This window comes from Hemitrygon akajei, chromosome 3 (genome assembly GCF_048418815.1).
Source record: "Hemitrygon akajei chromosome 3, sHemAka1.3, whole genome shotgun sequence".
In the NCBI taxonomy this organism is placed as follows: Eukaryota; Metazoa; Chordata; class Chondrichthyes; order Myliobatiformes; family Dasyatidae; genus Hemitrygon; species Hemitrygon akajei.
This window is the reverse complement of record NC_133126.1, coordinates 19,207,230-19,225,600: the sequence shown is the minus strand read 5'-3', so window position 1 is coordinate 19,225,600 and position 18,371 is coordinate 19,207,230. Positions and strand designations below refer to the sequence as shown.

Here is an 18,371-nt window from a genome sequence, read left to right as displayed (position 1 = left end):
GAGGTGTGCCCCAAAGAATGAATGACAATTAAGTGTTAGAACCCCAAAGCCCCCCAAATCCCGCTCCCACGCATAAGCAGCAGCAAAGCAATGACCCCCCCCAATGTAAAGTCCAAACTTAGAGAGATTCTCTATACCCTGAATGATGAAGGACAGCATGCCAAAGGCCTTCTTCACTACCTTGACTATGTGTGACAGCACTTTCAAGGAACTATATACTGTAATATTACGTCCCTCTGTTCCACAACACTCCCCAAGGTTCTTTTGTTCACTGTGAAAGTCTTAACCTGGTTTGACTTCCTGAAGTGCAATATCTTAAATTTATCTGAATTGAATGCCATTTGCCATTCCACGGTCCACTCTCCTAACTAATCAAGATCCCTCTATAATCTTTCATAACCACCTTCACTGTCTATGATACTTTCTATTTTTGTGTAAGCATGTACATTTGCATCCAAATCATTCATATAAATGGCAAACATGTTACACTGAATTCTGCACTCCTATCTCCCTCTCAATGGTTCAGATTTCTGAGTACCAGTTAACGAACTTAACTACAATGCTAATGTTCCTTGCAGTAGGTTAAAAAAATTGTTGACTTGTATAATTACAGCCTCTTCTCCAAGAAGGTGTTGTCTGTGGCCTGGAATTGTTTATTAGAACAAAATAAAGACACAATGCTCATCCTTTGAAGTGAATACTGAATTGCATCTGCATATACTGATCTGTTTAACAAATGCCATGAAATCTGGTATACATTAAGTTCACAAAGGGCAGTAGAATTCTGAATTCTCCCCAGAAAAAGCCCATGAAAATGGATTAATCCAATTAATCATACAGCTAAGATGTGATATAACCACAAAATAGTGAAAAAGACACAGGGACAATTGACTTTTGTTCCAAGTTGGGGGAAACAAGTGTGGATGCTAGAATTGTTAAATTAGAAATACAAAATTCTGGTAAAATTCGGTGAACATTGGGGCAGAGAGATGAAAGATCAATATTAGTTCTGTCCTTTCTCCTCAAGTGCCAAATAAGTGCCATTGATCTGAATATTTCCAAGTTTCTCTTCTTCTGTTCTTACAAACTTGAATATTTTCTTCTATAATTTCATTTACCAACTGGCGGTATATAAGCTAGTTTGATCAAAGTCCATGTAACTACTTAAATTGCTTGTCAGTTATGTAGTTGTAGCCAATAGTTTACTGCATGGGTGGGGCTAAATTTATGAAACCTGCCTGTCAAAATCTTTATTATTCAAAATCTTCAATATTTAAAAAAGTAATTGCTTATCATCATAGTTAATTTCCTAGTAACCTATTTAAATCTTTCATGGTAATACTTATGTAATTTATTACAGTTAATGGATGTTTACATAGGGATAATTTCTGCTTTTTATTTTCTTGCTTCAACCGTGGTACTGTATTCTTTTGCTGCAAGCATAGCCATAAAACAGCAAAAGTATTTGCAATTTGCTGTAGAACTCAAGTTGAGGTTTATTATAGAAATCTACAGCATGTTACAGGCCCTTTGATAACACAATGTTGTGTTGACCACTTCTCAGCTCAATTTTGCATCCTATCGATGTTCTGCGCTGTAACCTCTGACAACCCCTGCCCATGAGACATCCAAATCTTTGTAATGGCCACGACACCATAGTTCCATGTATTGATCCACACTCTAGGTTCATCCGCCTTGTTTATGATGCTCCTTGCATTAGAATAGACACCAACAAACCATCTGGCTGAGTACGTCTTTGCTCTAACAACTGCCTGTCCTTTCTCATAACCTACCTACAAGCTGTCTCTACCTCTGTGCCAAATGCGTCTTCATTTTGGTTCCTGCTCCCCTACAAATCTAGTTTAAATCCTCCTCAACAGCATTAGCAAACTCCCTCCTAGTATATTTATTCCCCCCTCCCCCCAGTTCAGGTGCAACACATCCCACTTGTACTGGTCACCCCTTCCCAGAAAAGGTTCCAATGATCCAAAAACATGAAACCCTGCCACCTGCATCATTTCCTCAACCACTCATTCGTCTGCGCAATCTTCCTGTTCTGACCTTCCCTAGCTAGTTGCACCAGGAGTAATCCAGAGATGACCACTTTGGAGGTCCTGCTCATCAGCCTGCTTCCTAACTCCCTAAACTTACTACACAGGACCTCTACCCCTCTCCTATCTATGTCATTGGTACCAGTATGTACCATGACCTCTGGCTGCTCTGTTTCCCCTTCAAGAATATTCCGCAGCAGCTCAGAGACATCCTGACCCTAGCACCCGAGAGGCAACACGCTATCCTGGTGTCTCTTTTGCTGCCGCAGAATCTCATCTGTCCCCTATGACTGTTGCTCTGCCTGACTTTACCCTACCCTTCTGAAGCTCAGAGCCATCCACAGTGCTATTGGGTTGGCTGCTGCTGCCTTGCCCAGATAGGTCATCCCCATCTTCAGTATCCAAAGGGGAATGTATCCCTTTTGTTGAGGGGAATGGCCACATGGGGACCCTGCACTGACTTCTTTCTCCCTTTAACTTTCTCAGTGTTCACCAATGTACTCCCTGAATTCTGCACTCTGGGTGTAACCACCTGCTCAAAAGTCGTATCTATCAATTGCTCTGCTTCCTGGATGATCCTTAGTTCATCCAACTCCATCTCCAACTTCCTAATATGGTCTTTCAGGAGCTGGAGTTGGCTGCACTTCCCACAGGTATAGTCATCAGGGAGACCATCAGGTTCCATGAATTCCCACATCCTACAGGAGGAGCATTCTACTGCCATATCTGCCATCCTGCCTGCACTGTACTGAGACCAAATCAGCAATAATGAAAGGAAAAACCTACCCTTATCTGCTTCTTTCGCCTTGATTTCTTGAGTCAAAGCCTTTAAGTTCCTACTCTGACTCTAGTTCCCATTCTGACGATGGCCGCTCTGCTAGACCCTATCTCTCTTGTATGGTTTAAAAAATAAGAAAAACCCCACACACGGAGAAAAGAACTCACTGCCTTTGGTGGTGCTGCCACCAATGCGTCTCACATAAATTTAATAGTGATCCTCTGATATCAAATTTGAAGGGATCATTGGTCCCATATAACATACACAAAATTCTGGAGGAACTCAGCAGGCTAGGCAACATCTATGGAAAAAAGTACATTCGACATTTCAGGCCAAAACCCTTGGGCAGAACTGATGCTGCCTGGCCTGCTGAGTTCCTCCAGCATTTTGTATGTGTTGCTTGTATTTCCAGCATCTGCAGATTTTTTTCTTGTTAGTGGTGCCATATGCTAGACGTAACATTTTGAATACATTAACTCTTCATTTAATTTCTCCAGGACAAATTAATTATGCAAAATATGTTATTCCACTACTGTTTAGAAATTTAATGGCATTGGCCCATCAAGGTCTAAATAGTTATTTCTGCTTCTATGCCATCAGGTACAGACTTGGAGCAGTCGTTGCTGAGTTTTGAGAAACTGGACCGAGCTTCACCAGATTTATGGCCGGAACAAAGTAAGACACTATTGCAATGATTCAAATAGGTATCAAACAGATCCAATAGTTGTGTTAAAAAGGTTGTCTCGTATTGACATCTAAATGTAGAAGGTAATAGTACCTGCAGTGGACTATGAATGTCCCCCACATGGAATAACTGTGGGAATTCATGCCACATAATTTAATGTCTAGGGAAGATTGAAGACTAAGGAAGGCTCACAACAATTCAATGGTATATCTCAGAGGATCCTGAAGCAGATTTGCTGTCTACAAGATTTGACTGCTGTATAACAGATCAGCATATACCATAATTGACTGAGCAGTGTCACACCAACAACCTCTCACTCAATGTCAGCAAGACCAAAGAGCTGATTATAGACTTCAGGAGAAGGAAACAGAAGTCTGTGACCCAGTTCTCACTGGAGGATCAGTGATGGAGAGGGTCAGCAACTTTAAATCCCAAAGTGTTATTATTTTGGAGGACCTGTTCTGGCAGCACATAAGAGCAAATACGAAGAAAGCACAGCAGCACGTCTACTTCCTTAGGAGTTTGTGGAGATTTGGCATACCATCTAAAACTTTGGGAAAAGTTCTATGGATGTGTAATGAAGAGTATGTTGACTGGCTGCATCACAGCCTGGTATGGAAGCACCAATGCCTTTGTAAGGAAAATCCCACAAAAAGTAGTGGATATGGCCCAGTGCATCACACATGGAGCCCTCCCAGCCGCTGAGTCTATCTACAGAAATACTTTCTCAGCAAAGCAGCATCCATCATCAGTGACCTCCAGCAACCAGGGCATGCTCTCTTCTCATTGCTGCCATCAGGTAGAAGGTACAGAAGCCTCAGGATTTGCACCATGAGGTTCAGAAACAGATATACCCCTCAACTATCAGCTCTTGAACCAAAGGAGATAACTCTACCTGCCCCATTATTGAAATGTTCTCACAACCAATAGACTCGCGTTCAAGTACTCTTCATCTCATGTTCTTGATATTTATTGTTTGTTTATTATTATTGTTTCTTCCTTTTGTATTTGCAGCACATAGATTGTTGAGTATGCCTACAAGACAAAAGAGTCTCAGGGTTGTATACGATGTACTTTGATAATAAAATTTACTTTGAGCTTTTAAGGAGTGGCAGCAGCTGGAACTATGAAACCAACAGTCAGTCCTGACAAGGATGTTGCCGGTAATGGTGGGTTTGAGATACAAGGAGAGTGGATAAACAAGGAACTTTTTCCCTGGAGTATAGGAAGCTGACGGCCTTGACTTTGGAAAGGTTTATTTAAGGGCAGCATGGTAGTGTAGCAGTTAGCATGGATCTGTAATAGTGCCAGCATTCGGGGTCAATTCCTGCTGATGTCTGTAAGGAGTCTGTATGTTCTCCCTGTGACTGCATGGGTTTCCTTCTGTATTACAAACATGTACAGGGTAGGGTCAGTATGTTGTGGACATACTATGTTGCTCCAGAATCATGGTGACACTTGTGAGCTGTCCACAGAACATCCTCTTCACTGTATGTGACACATAAAAACACTCTTTAAAATCATGATGGGCACAGATAACATGAATAACCAGTCTTTTTCCCAGGGTAGTGGAATCCAAGGCTAGAGGACATATGTTTGAAGTGAGAAAAAAGATTTGAAAGATATCTTATGAGAATTTTTTTCAGAATTTGGTGCACATTGAAACAAGCTGCCAGAGGAAGTAGTAGAGATGGTACAATGACATTTTATAGTGCTTTGGACAGGTGTGTGGGGTAGGAACAGTTAAAGTAATATGGACTAAATGGGACACACAAAATGCTGGTGGAACACAGCAGGCCAGGCAGCATCTATAAAGAGAAGCACTGTCGACGTTTCGGGCCAAGACCCTTTGTCAGGACTAACTGAAGGGAAAGATACTAAGAGATTTGAAAGTAGTGGGGAGAGGGAGAAATATGAAATGATAGGAGAAGACCGAAGGGGGTGGGATGAAGCTAAGAGCTGGAAAGGTGATTGGCGAAAGTGATACAGAGCTGGAGAAGGGAAAGGATCATGGGACGGGAGGCCTCGGGAGAAAGAAAGGGGGAGGGGGAGCACCAGAGGGAGATGGAGAACAGGCAGAGTGATGGGCAGAGAGAGAGAAAAAAACGAACAACTAAATATGTCAGGGATGGGGTAAGAAGGGGAGGAGGGGCATTAACGGAAGTTAGAGAAGTCAATGTTCATGCCATCAGGTTGGAGGCTACCCAGCCGGTATGCAAGGTGTTGTTCCTCCAACCTGAGTGTGGCTTCATCTTGATAGTAGAGGAGGCCATGGATAGGCATATCAGAATGGGAATGGGACGTGGAATTAAAATGTGTGGCCACTGGGAGATCCTGCTTTCTCTGGCAGACTGAGTGTAGGTGTTCAGCGAAACGGTCTCCCAGTCTGCTATATATATATATATATACACTATAGGCCTACAGACTCTAACAGCTACCTGGACTATTCCTCTTCTCACCCTGTCTTGCAAAAATGCTATCCCCTTCTCATAATTCCTCCGTCTCCACCGCATCTGCTCTCAGGATGAGGCTTTTCATTCCAGGACGAAGGAGATGTCTTCCCTTTTTAAATAAAGGGGCTTCCCTTCTTCCACCATCGACTCTGCTCTCAAACGCATCTCTCCCATTTCCCGCACATCTGCCCTCACCCCATCCACCCGCCACCCCACTCGGGATAGGGTTCCCCTTGTCCTCACCTACCACCCCACCAGCTTCCAGGTCCAACATATAATTCTCCGTAACTTCCGCCACCTCCAACAGGATCCCACTACCAAGCACATCTTTCCCTCCCCCCCCCCCCCCTCTGCTTTCTGCAGGAATCGCTCCCTACGCGACTCCCTTGTCCACTTGTCCCCCCCCATCCCTTCCCACTGATCTCCCTCCTGGCACTTATCCTTGTAAGCAGAACAAGTGCTACACCTGCCCTTACACTTCCTCCCTCACCACCCTTCAGGGCCCCAGACATTCCTTCTAGGTGAGGCGACACTTCACCTGTGAGTCGGTTGGTGTGGTATACTGCGTCTGGTGCTTCCGGTGTGGTCTTTTATATATTGGTGAGACCCGACGCAGACTGAGAAACCGTTTCGCTGAACACCTACGCTCGGTCCGCCAGAGAAAGCAGGATCTCCCAGTGGCCACACATTTTAATTCCACGTCCCATTCCCATTTTGATATGTCTATCCATGACCTCCTCTACTATCAAGATGCAGCCACACTCAGGTTGGAGGAACAACACCTTGTATACCGGCTGGGTAGCCTCCAACCTGATGGCATGAACATTGACTTCTCTAACTTCCGTTAATGCCCCTCCTCCCCTTCTTACCCCATCCCTGACATATTTAGTTGTTTGTTTTTTTTCTCTCACTCTTTGCCCATCACTCTGCCTGTTCTCCATCTCCCTCTGGTGCACCCCCCTCCCCCTTTCTTTCTCCCGAGGCCTCCCGTCCCATGATCCTTTCCCTTCTCCAGCTCTGTAACACTTTCGCCAATCACCTTTCCAGCTCTTAGCTTCATCCCGCCCCCTCCGGTCTTCTCCTATCATTTCGCATTTCCCCCTCCCCCCACCACTTTCAAATCTCTTGGTATCTTTCCCTTCAGTTAGTCCTGACGAAGTGTCTCGGCCCGAAACGTCGACAGTGCTTCTCCTTATAGATGCTGCCTGGCCTGCTGTGTTCCACCAGCATTTTGTGTGTGTTGTTTGAATTTCCAGCATCTGCAGATTTCCTCGTGTTTGGACTAAATGGGACTAGCTTAATTCGCCAATTTGGTTAATGTTGATGATTAGGACTGAAGGGCCTCTTTTCCTTGCTATATAGCTCTGTAACTCCTAAGAGAGATGTCCTTAGAAGCCCAAAGAGGCCTTCAGAACAATGCGTCAGGCATGTTTTGTGAAGACTAAAGTGGGCATTGGGCAGTAGTGTATGGAACAGCTGTTTAGATTGATGAATCTCTAGGGATTCTACCTCTGCCACCACTGAGCTTGAAGTAAGAGGCTGCCACCACTGTCCTGTACTCAATGACCACTTGGAGAGGGAGAGGAAGAGGTGAGTATATCAGGGATGAATTTAATGCCCCTAATTGTACGCACAGCGCAGTTTGGAAACCTTGTATTCAATAAAAGAGGATTGAATTGTACAGGGCAGTCGCATTCTTCATAATCACCATGGAATTGGGAATAAATATATTCTACAGCAAGTGATATTCTTAATAGTACAAATTACTCAATGACTTATAAGTGCCATGCACTAAGATTAAAATATGCAGACATTATTTTATTTGAAGTATGTTGGGGGGGGGGGTAATCCGGCACACTCAGAATTTTGGTGCTGGATTCAGGGTTTTTTTTGGGATCATTTAATGTTGCTGCTTTTAATACCCCATACACGTTTTAAATTCACTTCTTTTAGATGTTGTGCAACATTATAATATGGTGACACTTGAAGTCTGCCCTAAGCATATCCTTGGATTTGTTGGTCATTTGACGTAAGCAACAGATTTTACTGTATGTTTCAATGTTCTGCTGTACGTGAGGCAAATAAAGCTTATCTCATTTTATTCTAATCTTATTATCTCATTATTTCTTTCAGTGCCAGGGGTAGCAGAATTTGCTGCATCTTTCAAAAGTGTAAGTGTCTTTGTGCAAATTGATGTTCTGATGAATATAGTGTTAGTATTGCTGATACATTGTGTTATACAAATTGGAAGATTCTTAGTAAATAATTACATGTGAAGCTAGAATCCCTGTAAAAGCAGACTGCACTGCTTTCTTAAATTTATTTACATGAGGAACTTTGCCTCCTTAACTGTGGATAAATAGTATAATATTTAAGATCCTATTCCACAATCTGTCTTGATAAATTCCAAAGTACCAGCTCCAATTTGAGTATATAATATTGTTAGAAACAAATGCTTTAAATAAAGCTTAATATTGGGAAAATAAAATGTATTTCCCTTTGTCATGTATGTATATTTGAGCCTTCATTGTAAATGATATACAGCTTCCATATTTGTTTTTCTTCATGATATAGTTTTAGATTGGCTCCTCTCCTCTTGAACCTTAACAACCCATGCTAATGCATTTTTTTACGATGGGTGAATAGGAGCTTCAATCCCAGAGATCTTTATGCTGTAGGAAAGAGATAATAAACTGAAGCAAGTGAAGAAAATATTCACAGCAAAGTTGTTTGGACTGGAGAACTTGAATCATAAGGAGAGATTAGATAAATTGGGACGGTTTTCCCTAGAGTAAAGGAGGCTAAAGGGTGTGTTATAAAATTGAGAGGTAGAAGGTTTGCATCTTTTTTTTAAACCAGGATAGGTAAGTCCAAGGCTAGAGCCCATTGATTTAAGATGAGCGGGGAAAGATTTAAAAGGGATTAGAGGGACAAGTTTTCTCCATGCAGAGGGTAGTGGGCATATGGAATGTACTGCCAGAGGCAATGGTAGAGGTAAGTACAATCATAATGTTTATATATAAAAAAAATCTCTTGGACAGATAATATGAATATGATGAAAAGGTCAGGGTGTCAGGGCCTGAGTGAGAAACGGGCTGGTTCAGCTCACTGCTCTGTCATGTTTGCTTAGCTCTGCACTGAACTGAGAGTCTGTGGATGAAGTTCTTTCATGAACTTCAGTTTTGAATGCTGTTTGCATGATCTATGTTTTTTTTCCCTCTCTGCGCACTGGATGTTTGACTGTCTTTTTCTTTGTATTGCGTTCTTTTGGGTTTCTTTTGTGGCTGCCTGTAAGGAGACGAATCACAAAGTTGTATAATGTATGCATGCTTTAAACTTTGTATTCGAGGGATATCGGCCAAACACAGGCAAGTGAGACATTTTAGTCATGTGGGTCTATTTCCGTATTTTGTAATTCTGAATCTAAGGTGAAAATACATTAAAAATTTAATGTGCCACTTCTTTTCCCCAAATCAAAAGTAAAACGTAACATGAAGTAAAGTTTGAATTGTAAGATCCAAATGAAGGCTAACTTGCACTTTTTTGTTGTTGTAGCCCATTACCAGCTCTCCACCCAAATGGATGGCAGAACTTGAGAAAGATGATATTGACATGCTGAAAGGTATTTGTTCTGTTCAAATTGTGCAGTAATTATTTTCAAATAATCTAGAATAGTACTGAGCCAGAACACATTAATGCATGGACTCAAAGTTCGGAGTATAAGTGAAATGGAATGTGCATTTGTATAACACCTTTCACAACTTCATAAAATTCCAACATATTTTATAAGGCAGGCTATCAATGAAGTTAAGACAAAAAATCTTAAGTAATCACAAGGTGTGTGGAAAGTGTAGAAGGAATACAAGATTAGGAAACAAAGTGCAGAAAGGAACATATTATAGGTTGTTAGTGGGTTTTGTTCATGACATAAAAAAGAAAATATAATTACTTAATCCCACGTGGGCTCTACCATTTAGAGGAATCGTTGTCCCTTAATATATTAGCTTCTTACATTAATCTTTGTACATTTCGTATTTCATACGTCTTCACACATTTGATTAACAAAAATTTGTCACGTAGATTTGAAGTTAAAGTTTAACATAAAACTGCTATCTACATTAACTACTGTCTCTTTTCTCATTATTACCATCAGAGAGGAGGCAGAGAAGCCTAAGGACACACAATGTTTTAGGAACAGCTTCTTCCTCTATACCATCAGATTTCTGAATGGACAATGAACACTACCTCGCTATTTTTCTCTTTTTTTTGCTCCCTCATTGCACTACTTATTTAATATTTTATATACATTTCTTATTGTAATTTATATTTTTTATGTTTGTACTGTAATGTTGCTGCAAAACAGCAAATTTCATGACATATGTCAGTGATAATAAACCTGATTCTGATTTTGGAATTTGCTGCAGCTGTAAAGATAAGTCCCAAATTTTAATTGCCCTTTGTAAGTTGAATTATTTCCTAAATCCTGTCTTCCAAGATGACCAAATTTTAATGACCGACAATGCACCTTACCACCCTTTATCCAATCATAATTGCCAAAACATTTTGTTGATTTAAATATCCCTGGTAAGTGTCTTCATGTACAAAATTATTACTTCCTTATATGTTGGCTTAACATTTTGTGATTATACCGTTCCTAATTTCTAGGGTACATGCCTATTTATTTTTTTCTTTTAATTTAATATTTTTTGGCAAGTGCTCTTTTCCCTTAGTGATGTGGTTTTCAAGGAGGCGTTTATATAGTTTCTGTTTGTAAGTGGGAGATCAGTTGAAAGAAGTAGCAACCAAAATTTCCAAGTGAAAAGAGCAGAAAGGTCCTTTTAAAAATGAATGCAATGTTCATGGGCTGTTATGGTAATAGAGGATCTGGTCTTAATTTTCCTGTGCTCGCAGATGAAAATCCTGGAATGCAGCAGTTTCAGACTCCTGAATTTTCCAAACCTTTCCTTTAATATGTGTTTTCTTACTATTAACTGTTCATCCACTGTGAAATCCTTCGGACTGTCGTGCATTGGGGACTCCTGTGGAGAATTTTAATTTTGAATAGGATTTCACTGAAATATTTTGTTTTTTTTTAATATTGTGATAAGCACAGCTCATGATGCACTGATGCAGGGTTTTAATCTGAAATTACTCTTTCCCCCTCTATAATGGTTCTAGGTTTGGAGATTGTCCAGAAATTGAAATAGTTTTAAAGTGAGTCTTGATGACAGGTCTTGACCCAAATAGTTGAAATTTTATGCTGCCTGACCCGCTGAGCTCCTCTAGCATTTTGTGTGTGCTACTCTGGATTTCCAGCATCTACAGAATCACTTGTGTTTAAAATAAAATTGTCACATTAAGTTGTGGACTTGGTCTTAGCATATTGAACAAATTTAATTGTAACATCTTGTCATGATCGAGATATGGTATCTTAATGAATTGTGGTTTCTATCACAGAGTTGGGAAGTCTTACAACTGCAAACTTAATGGAGAAAGTACGAGGGCTCCAGAATCTTGCATATCAGCTTGGACTAGATGAATGTAGGTATCTGATTTTTTGTTCTGAGTTTTACATGTTATTGTAATACTGCAATGTTATTTAACAATTTATTCACTAGTTTCTGGCCACTAAGAAATTTGATCGGAGACTTAAAAATAAGTGATCAATTACAGATTACTTGCTGTTGCTGCCCTAAGCCATTATTGATGGTAGCAGCATCTTCTTTGGTTATTAAACCTAATCTGTTTGTTATATTTTTACAGTTTTGAGCTGAGGAGTTGAGAGCAGTTTTTCTTCCATTTTAGAGTAAAGACAGTTAAAGACAATTAATCCAATGTAGTGTAAAACAATGTATAGGTTGCTGCATGTTCCACTCTTAGTCATTGTGCTCTGGAACAGGCCACTCATCCCATCTAGTCCATGGCAATCTGATCTTTTACTGAGTTCCATCATGGTTGCATCTGGACCATACCACTCCATATCGTTCTCATTCATGTGTTATCCAAGCTTCTCTTGGATGTTACCATCAAACTTGCATCTGCCACTTCTGGTAGCTCATTCCATATGTCCCCTGAATGAAGAAGCTCCCTCTCAGATTTTCCTTAAGTTTTTCACCTTTCACCTAGACATCTAGCTCTAGTCTTGCCCAACCTGAGGAGTAAAAACCTGCAAAAATTCACTATAGCTCTCAATTTTGTGTATCTCTTGTAGCATCACCCTTCATTCTCCCACATTCCAGTGACTACTGGTGTTCCTTGGAGATCAGTGATGGGACCACTACTTTTCACATTGTTTGTCAATGATTTGACTTTGTGGCCAAGTTTGCAGATGTTATGAAGATAGGTGGAGGTGTAGGTAATGCTGAGGAAGCAATGCAATTGCAGTAGGACTTAGACAAATTGGAAGAATGGGCAAAAAAGTGGCAGATGGAATACAGCGTTGGGAAATGTATGATAATGCATTTTGGTAAATGGAACAATAGTGCAACTATTATCTAAATGGGGAGAAAGTTCAAACATTAGATTTGCAGAGGGACTTGGGAGTCCTTGTGTAAGACTCCCAGAAGGTTAATTTACAGGTTGAGTTTGTGGCAAAGAAGGCAAATGCAATTTTGGCCTTCATTTCAAGAGGTCTAGAATACAAGAGCAGGGATGTGATGCTGAGGCTTTATAAGGCACTGGTGAGGCCTCACCTTGAGTATTGTGAACAGTTTTGGGCTCCTCATCTAGGAAAAAAATATACTGGCATTGGAGAGGATTCAGAGGAGGTTCACAAGGATGATTCTGGGATTGAAAGGGCTATCATATAAGGAACGTTTGATGGCTCTGGGTCTGTACTCGCTAGAATTTAGAAGGCTGAGGGGGGATCTCATTGAAACTTTTTGTATGTTGAAAGGTCTTGATAGGGTAGATGTGGAAAGGATGTTTCCCATGGTGGGTGAGCTTAGGACTTGAGGGCATAGTGTCAAGATAGAGGGGCGTCCATTTAAAACAGATGCAGAGAAATTTATTTAGCCAGAGTGTGGTGAATTTGTGAAATTTATTACCACAGGCAGCTGTGGAGGCCAGGTCGTTGAGTGTATAATTTTGTTGGCCTATAATTTCTTGGCTTACGTTTAGAGCCTTTTTTTAAAATAACAGAACAACATTAACTGAGAGCAAATAATTAAAAAGGTAATGGATGTAGGTAAAAGTGGAGGAATAAAAAGACAGTGTGTCAGGAGGAGAAAGAATGTACGGAGATAAGCGTAAAGTTGTACAAAAGGAAAAGGTAGGAAATAAGTGTCAAACATATTTGAAAGTCCTTTATTTGAATGCATGTAGTATTAGGAATAAAACTGATGAGTTGACGGTACAAATAATTACATACGGTTATGATATTGTGGCAATTACGGAAACATGGCTGCAGGGTGACCAGGACTGGGAATTAAACATACAAGGGTATTCGACAATTAGGAGAGACAGGCAAGAAGGAAAAGGAGGTGGGGTGGCTATGTTAATAAAGCAAGAAATCACTGCAATAAAGCGAAATGATATTGGCTCAAAGGATCAGGATAATGAAACAATTTGGGTAGAAATAAGAAATAGTAAAGGGAAAAAAGCAGTGGTGGGAGTAGTCTATAGGCCTCCAAACAGCTGTAACTCAGTTGGTCGGAGCATAAATCAGGAAATAGTTGGGGCTTGTAATAAGGGAACAGCTATAATTATGGGGGATTTTAACTTTCATATTGACTGGACTAATCAAGTCGGACACGGCAGCCTTGAAGAAGAGTTTATTGAGTGTATTCGGGATGGGTTCCTTGAACAATACGTTACTGAGCCGACAAGGGGGCAAGCAGTCTTAGATCTGGTCCTGTGTAATGAGATGAGACAGGACTAATAAAAAATGTCCTGGTAAAGGATCCCCTTGGAATGAGTGACCATAACATGGTCGAATTCCATATTCAATTAGAGGATGAGGGTTGGATCTCAAACAAGCGTACTGAGCTTAAATAAAGGAGACTATGATGGTATGAGAGCGGAATTGCTTAAGATGGATTGGGAAAATAGATTAAAGGGTAGATCGGTACTTGATCAGTGGTGTATATTTAAGGAGTTATTTTACAACTATCAAGAAAAATATATTCCACTGAAGAAAAAAGGGTGTAAAAGAAAAAATAGTTATCCGTGGCTAAGTAAAGAAATAAAGCAAAGTATATGACTAAAAAGAAAGTTATATAAGGTAGCTAAATCTAGTGGGAAGATTGAAGATCGAGAAGCTTTTAAAGATCAGCAGCAAATAACAAAAAGATTGATTAAGAAGGGGAAGATAGATTATGAAAGTAAATTGGCGAAAAACATAAAAGCAGATAGTAAGAGTTTTTACAGTTACATAAAAAGAAAAAGGGTGGCTAAGGTAAATGTTGGTCCCCTAGAAGATGAGACCGGGAAATTAATGGTAGGGGGCATGGAGATGGTGGAAACATTGAACAAATATTTTGTATCAGTTTTTACAGTAGAGGACACTCAAAATATCCCAACACTGGATAAACGGGGCTCTAGGGGGAGAGAAGCTAACTACGATTCAAATCACCAAGGAAATGGTACTTGATAAATTAATGGGACTGAAGGTGGATAAATCCCCTGGACCGGATGGCTTGCATCCTAGGGTCTTAAGGGAAGTGGCGGTCGGGATTGTGGATGCATTAGTGATAATTTTTCAAAACTCGCTGGACTCGGCAATGGTCCCGGCAGATTGGAAAAATGCTAATGTAACTCCTTTATTTAAAAAGGGCAATAGACAGAAGGCTGGGAATTATAGGCCAGTTAACCTAACATCTGTGGTTGGCAAAATGTTGGAATCGATAATTAAGGAAACAGTAACAGGGCATTTGGATAAACATAGCTTAATAGGACAAAGTCAGCATGGCTTTACAAAAGGGAAGTCATGTTTGACAAATTTGTTGGAGTTCTTTGAGGACATAACATATAGGGTAGATAAAGGGGAACCAGTGGATGTGGTGTATTTGGACTTCCAAAAGGCATTTGACAAGGTGCCACACCAAAGATTATTACTTAAAGTAAAAAATCATGGGATTGGGGATAATATTCTGGCATGGGTGGAGGATTGGCTTTCTAACAGAAAACAGAGAGTTGGGATAAATGGTTTATTCTCAGACTGGCAGTTGGTGACTAGTGGTGTTCCGCAGGGGTCGGTGTTGGGACCCCAACTCTTTACAATCTATATTAATGATTTGGAGAAAGGGACTAAGTGCAACGTATCAATGTTTGCTGATGACACAAAGATGGGAGGGAGTGTAATGAGTGCGGAGGACATTGAAACCCTGCAGGGGGACATAGATAGACTGAATGATTGGGCAGACATTTGGCAGATGAAATATAATACTGACAAGTGTGAGGTCTTGCTCTTTGGCAGGAAAAATAATAGAGCAAGTTATTATCTAAATGGAGAGAAACTGGAAAGTGCTTCTGTGCAAAGGGATCTGGGGGTCCTGGTGCAGGAAACACAAAAAGTTAGTATGCAAGTGCAGCAGGTGGTCAAGAAGGTCAATGGAATGCTGGCTTTTATTGCTAGGGGGATGGAGTAAAAGAACAGGGAGGTCTTACTGCAGTTGTACCGGGTATTGGTGATACCACACCTGGAGTACTGCGTGCAGTTCTGGTATCCATATTTAAGAAAGGCAGTGCAGAGAAGGTTCACTAGGTTAATTCCGGGGATGGGTGGGTTGATGTATGATGAGAGGTTGAGTAGATTGGGACTCTACTCATTGGAGTTCCAAAGAATGAGAGGCGATCTTATTGAAACATATAAGATTGTGAAGGGGCTTGATCGGGTGGATGTGGGGAGAATGTTCCCAATGATGGGTGAAACTAGGACTAGGGGGCATAATCTTAAAATAAGGGGATGCCGTTCCAGGACTGAGATGCGGAGAAATTTCTTCACTCAGAGGGTAGTGGGGCTGTGGAATTTACTGCCCCAGAGAGCTGTGGAAGCTACTACACTCAATAAATTCAAAACGGAGATAGACATTTTCCTGGATAAAAATGGCATTAGGGGATACGGCGAGCGAGCAGGTAAGTGGACATGAGGCTAGGTTTAGATCAGCCATGTGATCTCCTGGACCAGTTTTCGATAGCCTGGATGGGTCGGAGAGGAATTTTCCAGATTTTTTCTCCTCTATTGGCAACTCGGTTTTTTTTCCCCAGGTGATCACATGGGTTTGGGCGGGATGAATAATAAAATAAAATGGACGGCATGGTGCCCTGTTGGTTGGCACTGTTGCCTTGTGGGATTCGGTGAAAACTAGAGTTAAGATTGGATCAGCCATGATCTTGTTGAATGGCGGAGCAGGCTTGAGGGGCCGATTGGCCTACTCCTGCTCCTATCTCTTATGTTCTAACTATCCTCTAGTCTTCCAGTATCTCACCTGTGACTAAGGACATCTTTAAAGATCTATGCCAGGTCCCTTGAAGACCTTTTCTGCTGCATGCCTCAGAGCTCTAACATTCACTGCGTAAGTCTTACTCTTGTTTGCCTTCCCAAAGTGCAACATCTCACACTTGTCTACATTAAATTTCATGTGCTATTTTTCAGCCCGTATTCCCAGTTGGTCCAGATCTCTTTGCAAGCTGTGATGGCCTTTCTTGCTGTCTGCTACAGCACCCCCACCCCTCAATTTCATGCAAAATGTGAGAGGACACCTCAACAAGCCCTGGTGAATTATGCACAATCAAGAGAAAATCTGTAGATGCTGAAAATCCAAGCAATACACAAAAAATGCTGGAGGAACTCAGCAGGCCAGGCAATAACAATGGGGGGGGGGGGAAGTACAGTCAATGTTTTGGGTTGAGACCCTTCAGCAGGACTGAAGAGAAAAAGATGTGTAGATTTAAAAGCTGGGAGAGGGGAGAGAGAAACACAAGGTGACAGGTGAAACTGGGACGAGGAGGCATGAATAAAGAGCTAGGAAGTTGATTGGAGGAAGAGATACAGGGTTGGAGAAGGGGGAGTCCGACAAGAGAGAACAGAAGGCCATGGAAGAAAGAAAAGGGAGGAGCACTGGAGTGAGGTGATGGATAGGCAAGGAGTTAAGGTAAGAGAGGGAAAAGGGGATTGAGACCGATGAAGGAGATGGGTGGGGGAGGTTGCCATTACCGGAAGTTTGAGAAATCGATGTTCATGCTATCAGGTTGGAGGCTACCCAGATGGAATATAAAGTGTTGTTCCTCCATCCTGAGTGTGGTCTCATCGAGACAGTAGAGGAGGCTGTGGATTGACGTATTGGAATGGGAAGTGGCATTAAAATGGGTGGCCACCGGGAGATCGCGCTTCTTCTGGCGGACGGAGTGTAGGTGCTTGGAGAAACGGTCTCTCAATCTACGAAGTGTCTCACTGATATACGGGAGGCCACATCAAGAGCACTGGACACAGTAGATGACCCCACAGACTCAGAGGTGAAGTGTCGCCTCTTGTTCTCTGATGTCAGGCACCCGCTTCTCCAGCCCTGCATCCCTATCACTAATCATCTTCCTAGTTCTTTACTTTATCCCTGCCCCTCTCGGTTTCACCTATCACCTTATGTTTCTTTCTCCCCTCTCCCTCCTTTTAAATCTACTCCTCCTCATCTTTATTTTTCTCGTCCTGCCAAAGGGTCTCAGCCCGAAACATCGACTGTACTTTTTATTATGGATACTGCTTGGCCTGCTGAGTTCCTCCAACCTTTTATGTGTGTTGCTGGTGATTTATGCACATAATTCATCTCAAGACAGCAAACGTCACCTGTTCAGTAATTTGGATACAGTCAATGACCTCACTACTCTTTTGCCTCCATTCTGTAGTCTCTGTATCCTGAATAAATATGGATGCAAAAAAAATCATTTAAAATCTCCCCTATTTGTTTCAGCTCCATGCATAGGTAACCACACTGATCTTCAAGAGGACTAATTTTGTCTCTCGTTATTCATTTGCTCTTACTATAGTTAAAGAAATTATTTGAATTCTTTCATCTTGCTTGCCAGAGCAACCTCATGCCCTATAATAGCCCTCCTAATTTCTCTTTTAAGTGAATTCTCTCATGAACAGTTGATAACCCAGCAGTTTATAGTTAATAAATCCAGCCATCTATCCAGGAGGTAGAAGATGCCAGCAGCCTTGTAACAGCTAGAAAATCCATCTCATTGGTCTTCCAAATGCATATTTTGGCATAGGCTCTGTATAGTAACCTGGAGAGACCTATAGTGATGATTGGAGAGTTCCCATCATCCACCTTCACTGGCTTAATCATGATATGGCATACATTGAGATGGTCATTGTGAATACAAATAGCTTTGTGATCTATGCTTAGTTATGATGTGAGGAAAAATATAAACATTAAGGCCTGCTCTTTGAAGCCTGTTAGATGTAG

At 41.3% G+C, this 18,371-nt stretch overlaps 1 protein-coding gene across 5 annotated transcripts in view; it reads left to right on the top strand.

The window, feature by feature from the left end:
- The window catches only part of lin52 (lin-52 DREAM MuvB core complex component), an 81,907-nt gene that overhangs the window by 2,123 nt on the left and 61,413 nt on the right, over positions 1-18,371 (top strand). For all 5 annotated transcript variants that reach the window (XM_073039264.1, XM_073039266.1, XM_073039265.1 and 2 more), the window contains exons 2-5: positions 3,430-3,504; positions 8,101-8,138; positions 9,523-9,589; positions 11,425-11,508. In XM_073039264.1, the coding sequence (XP_072895365.1) occupies positions 3,430-3,504; positions 8,101-8,138; positions 9,523-9,589; positions 11,425-11,508 (264 nt within the window). The remainder of the gene's footprint in view (positions 1-3,429; positions 3,505-8,100; positions 8,139-9,522; positions 9,590-11,424; positions 11,509-18,371) is intronic.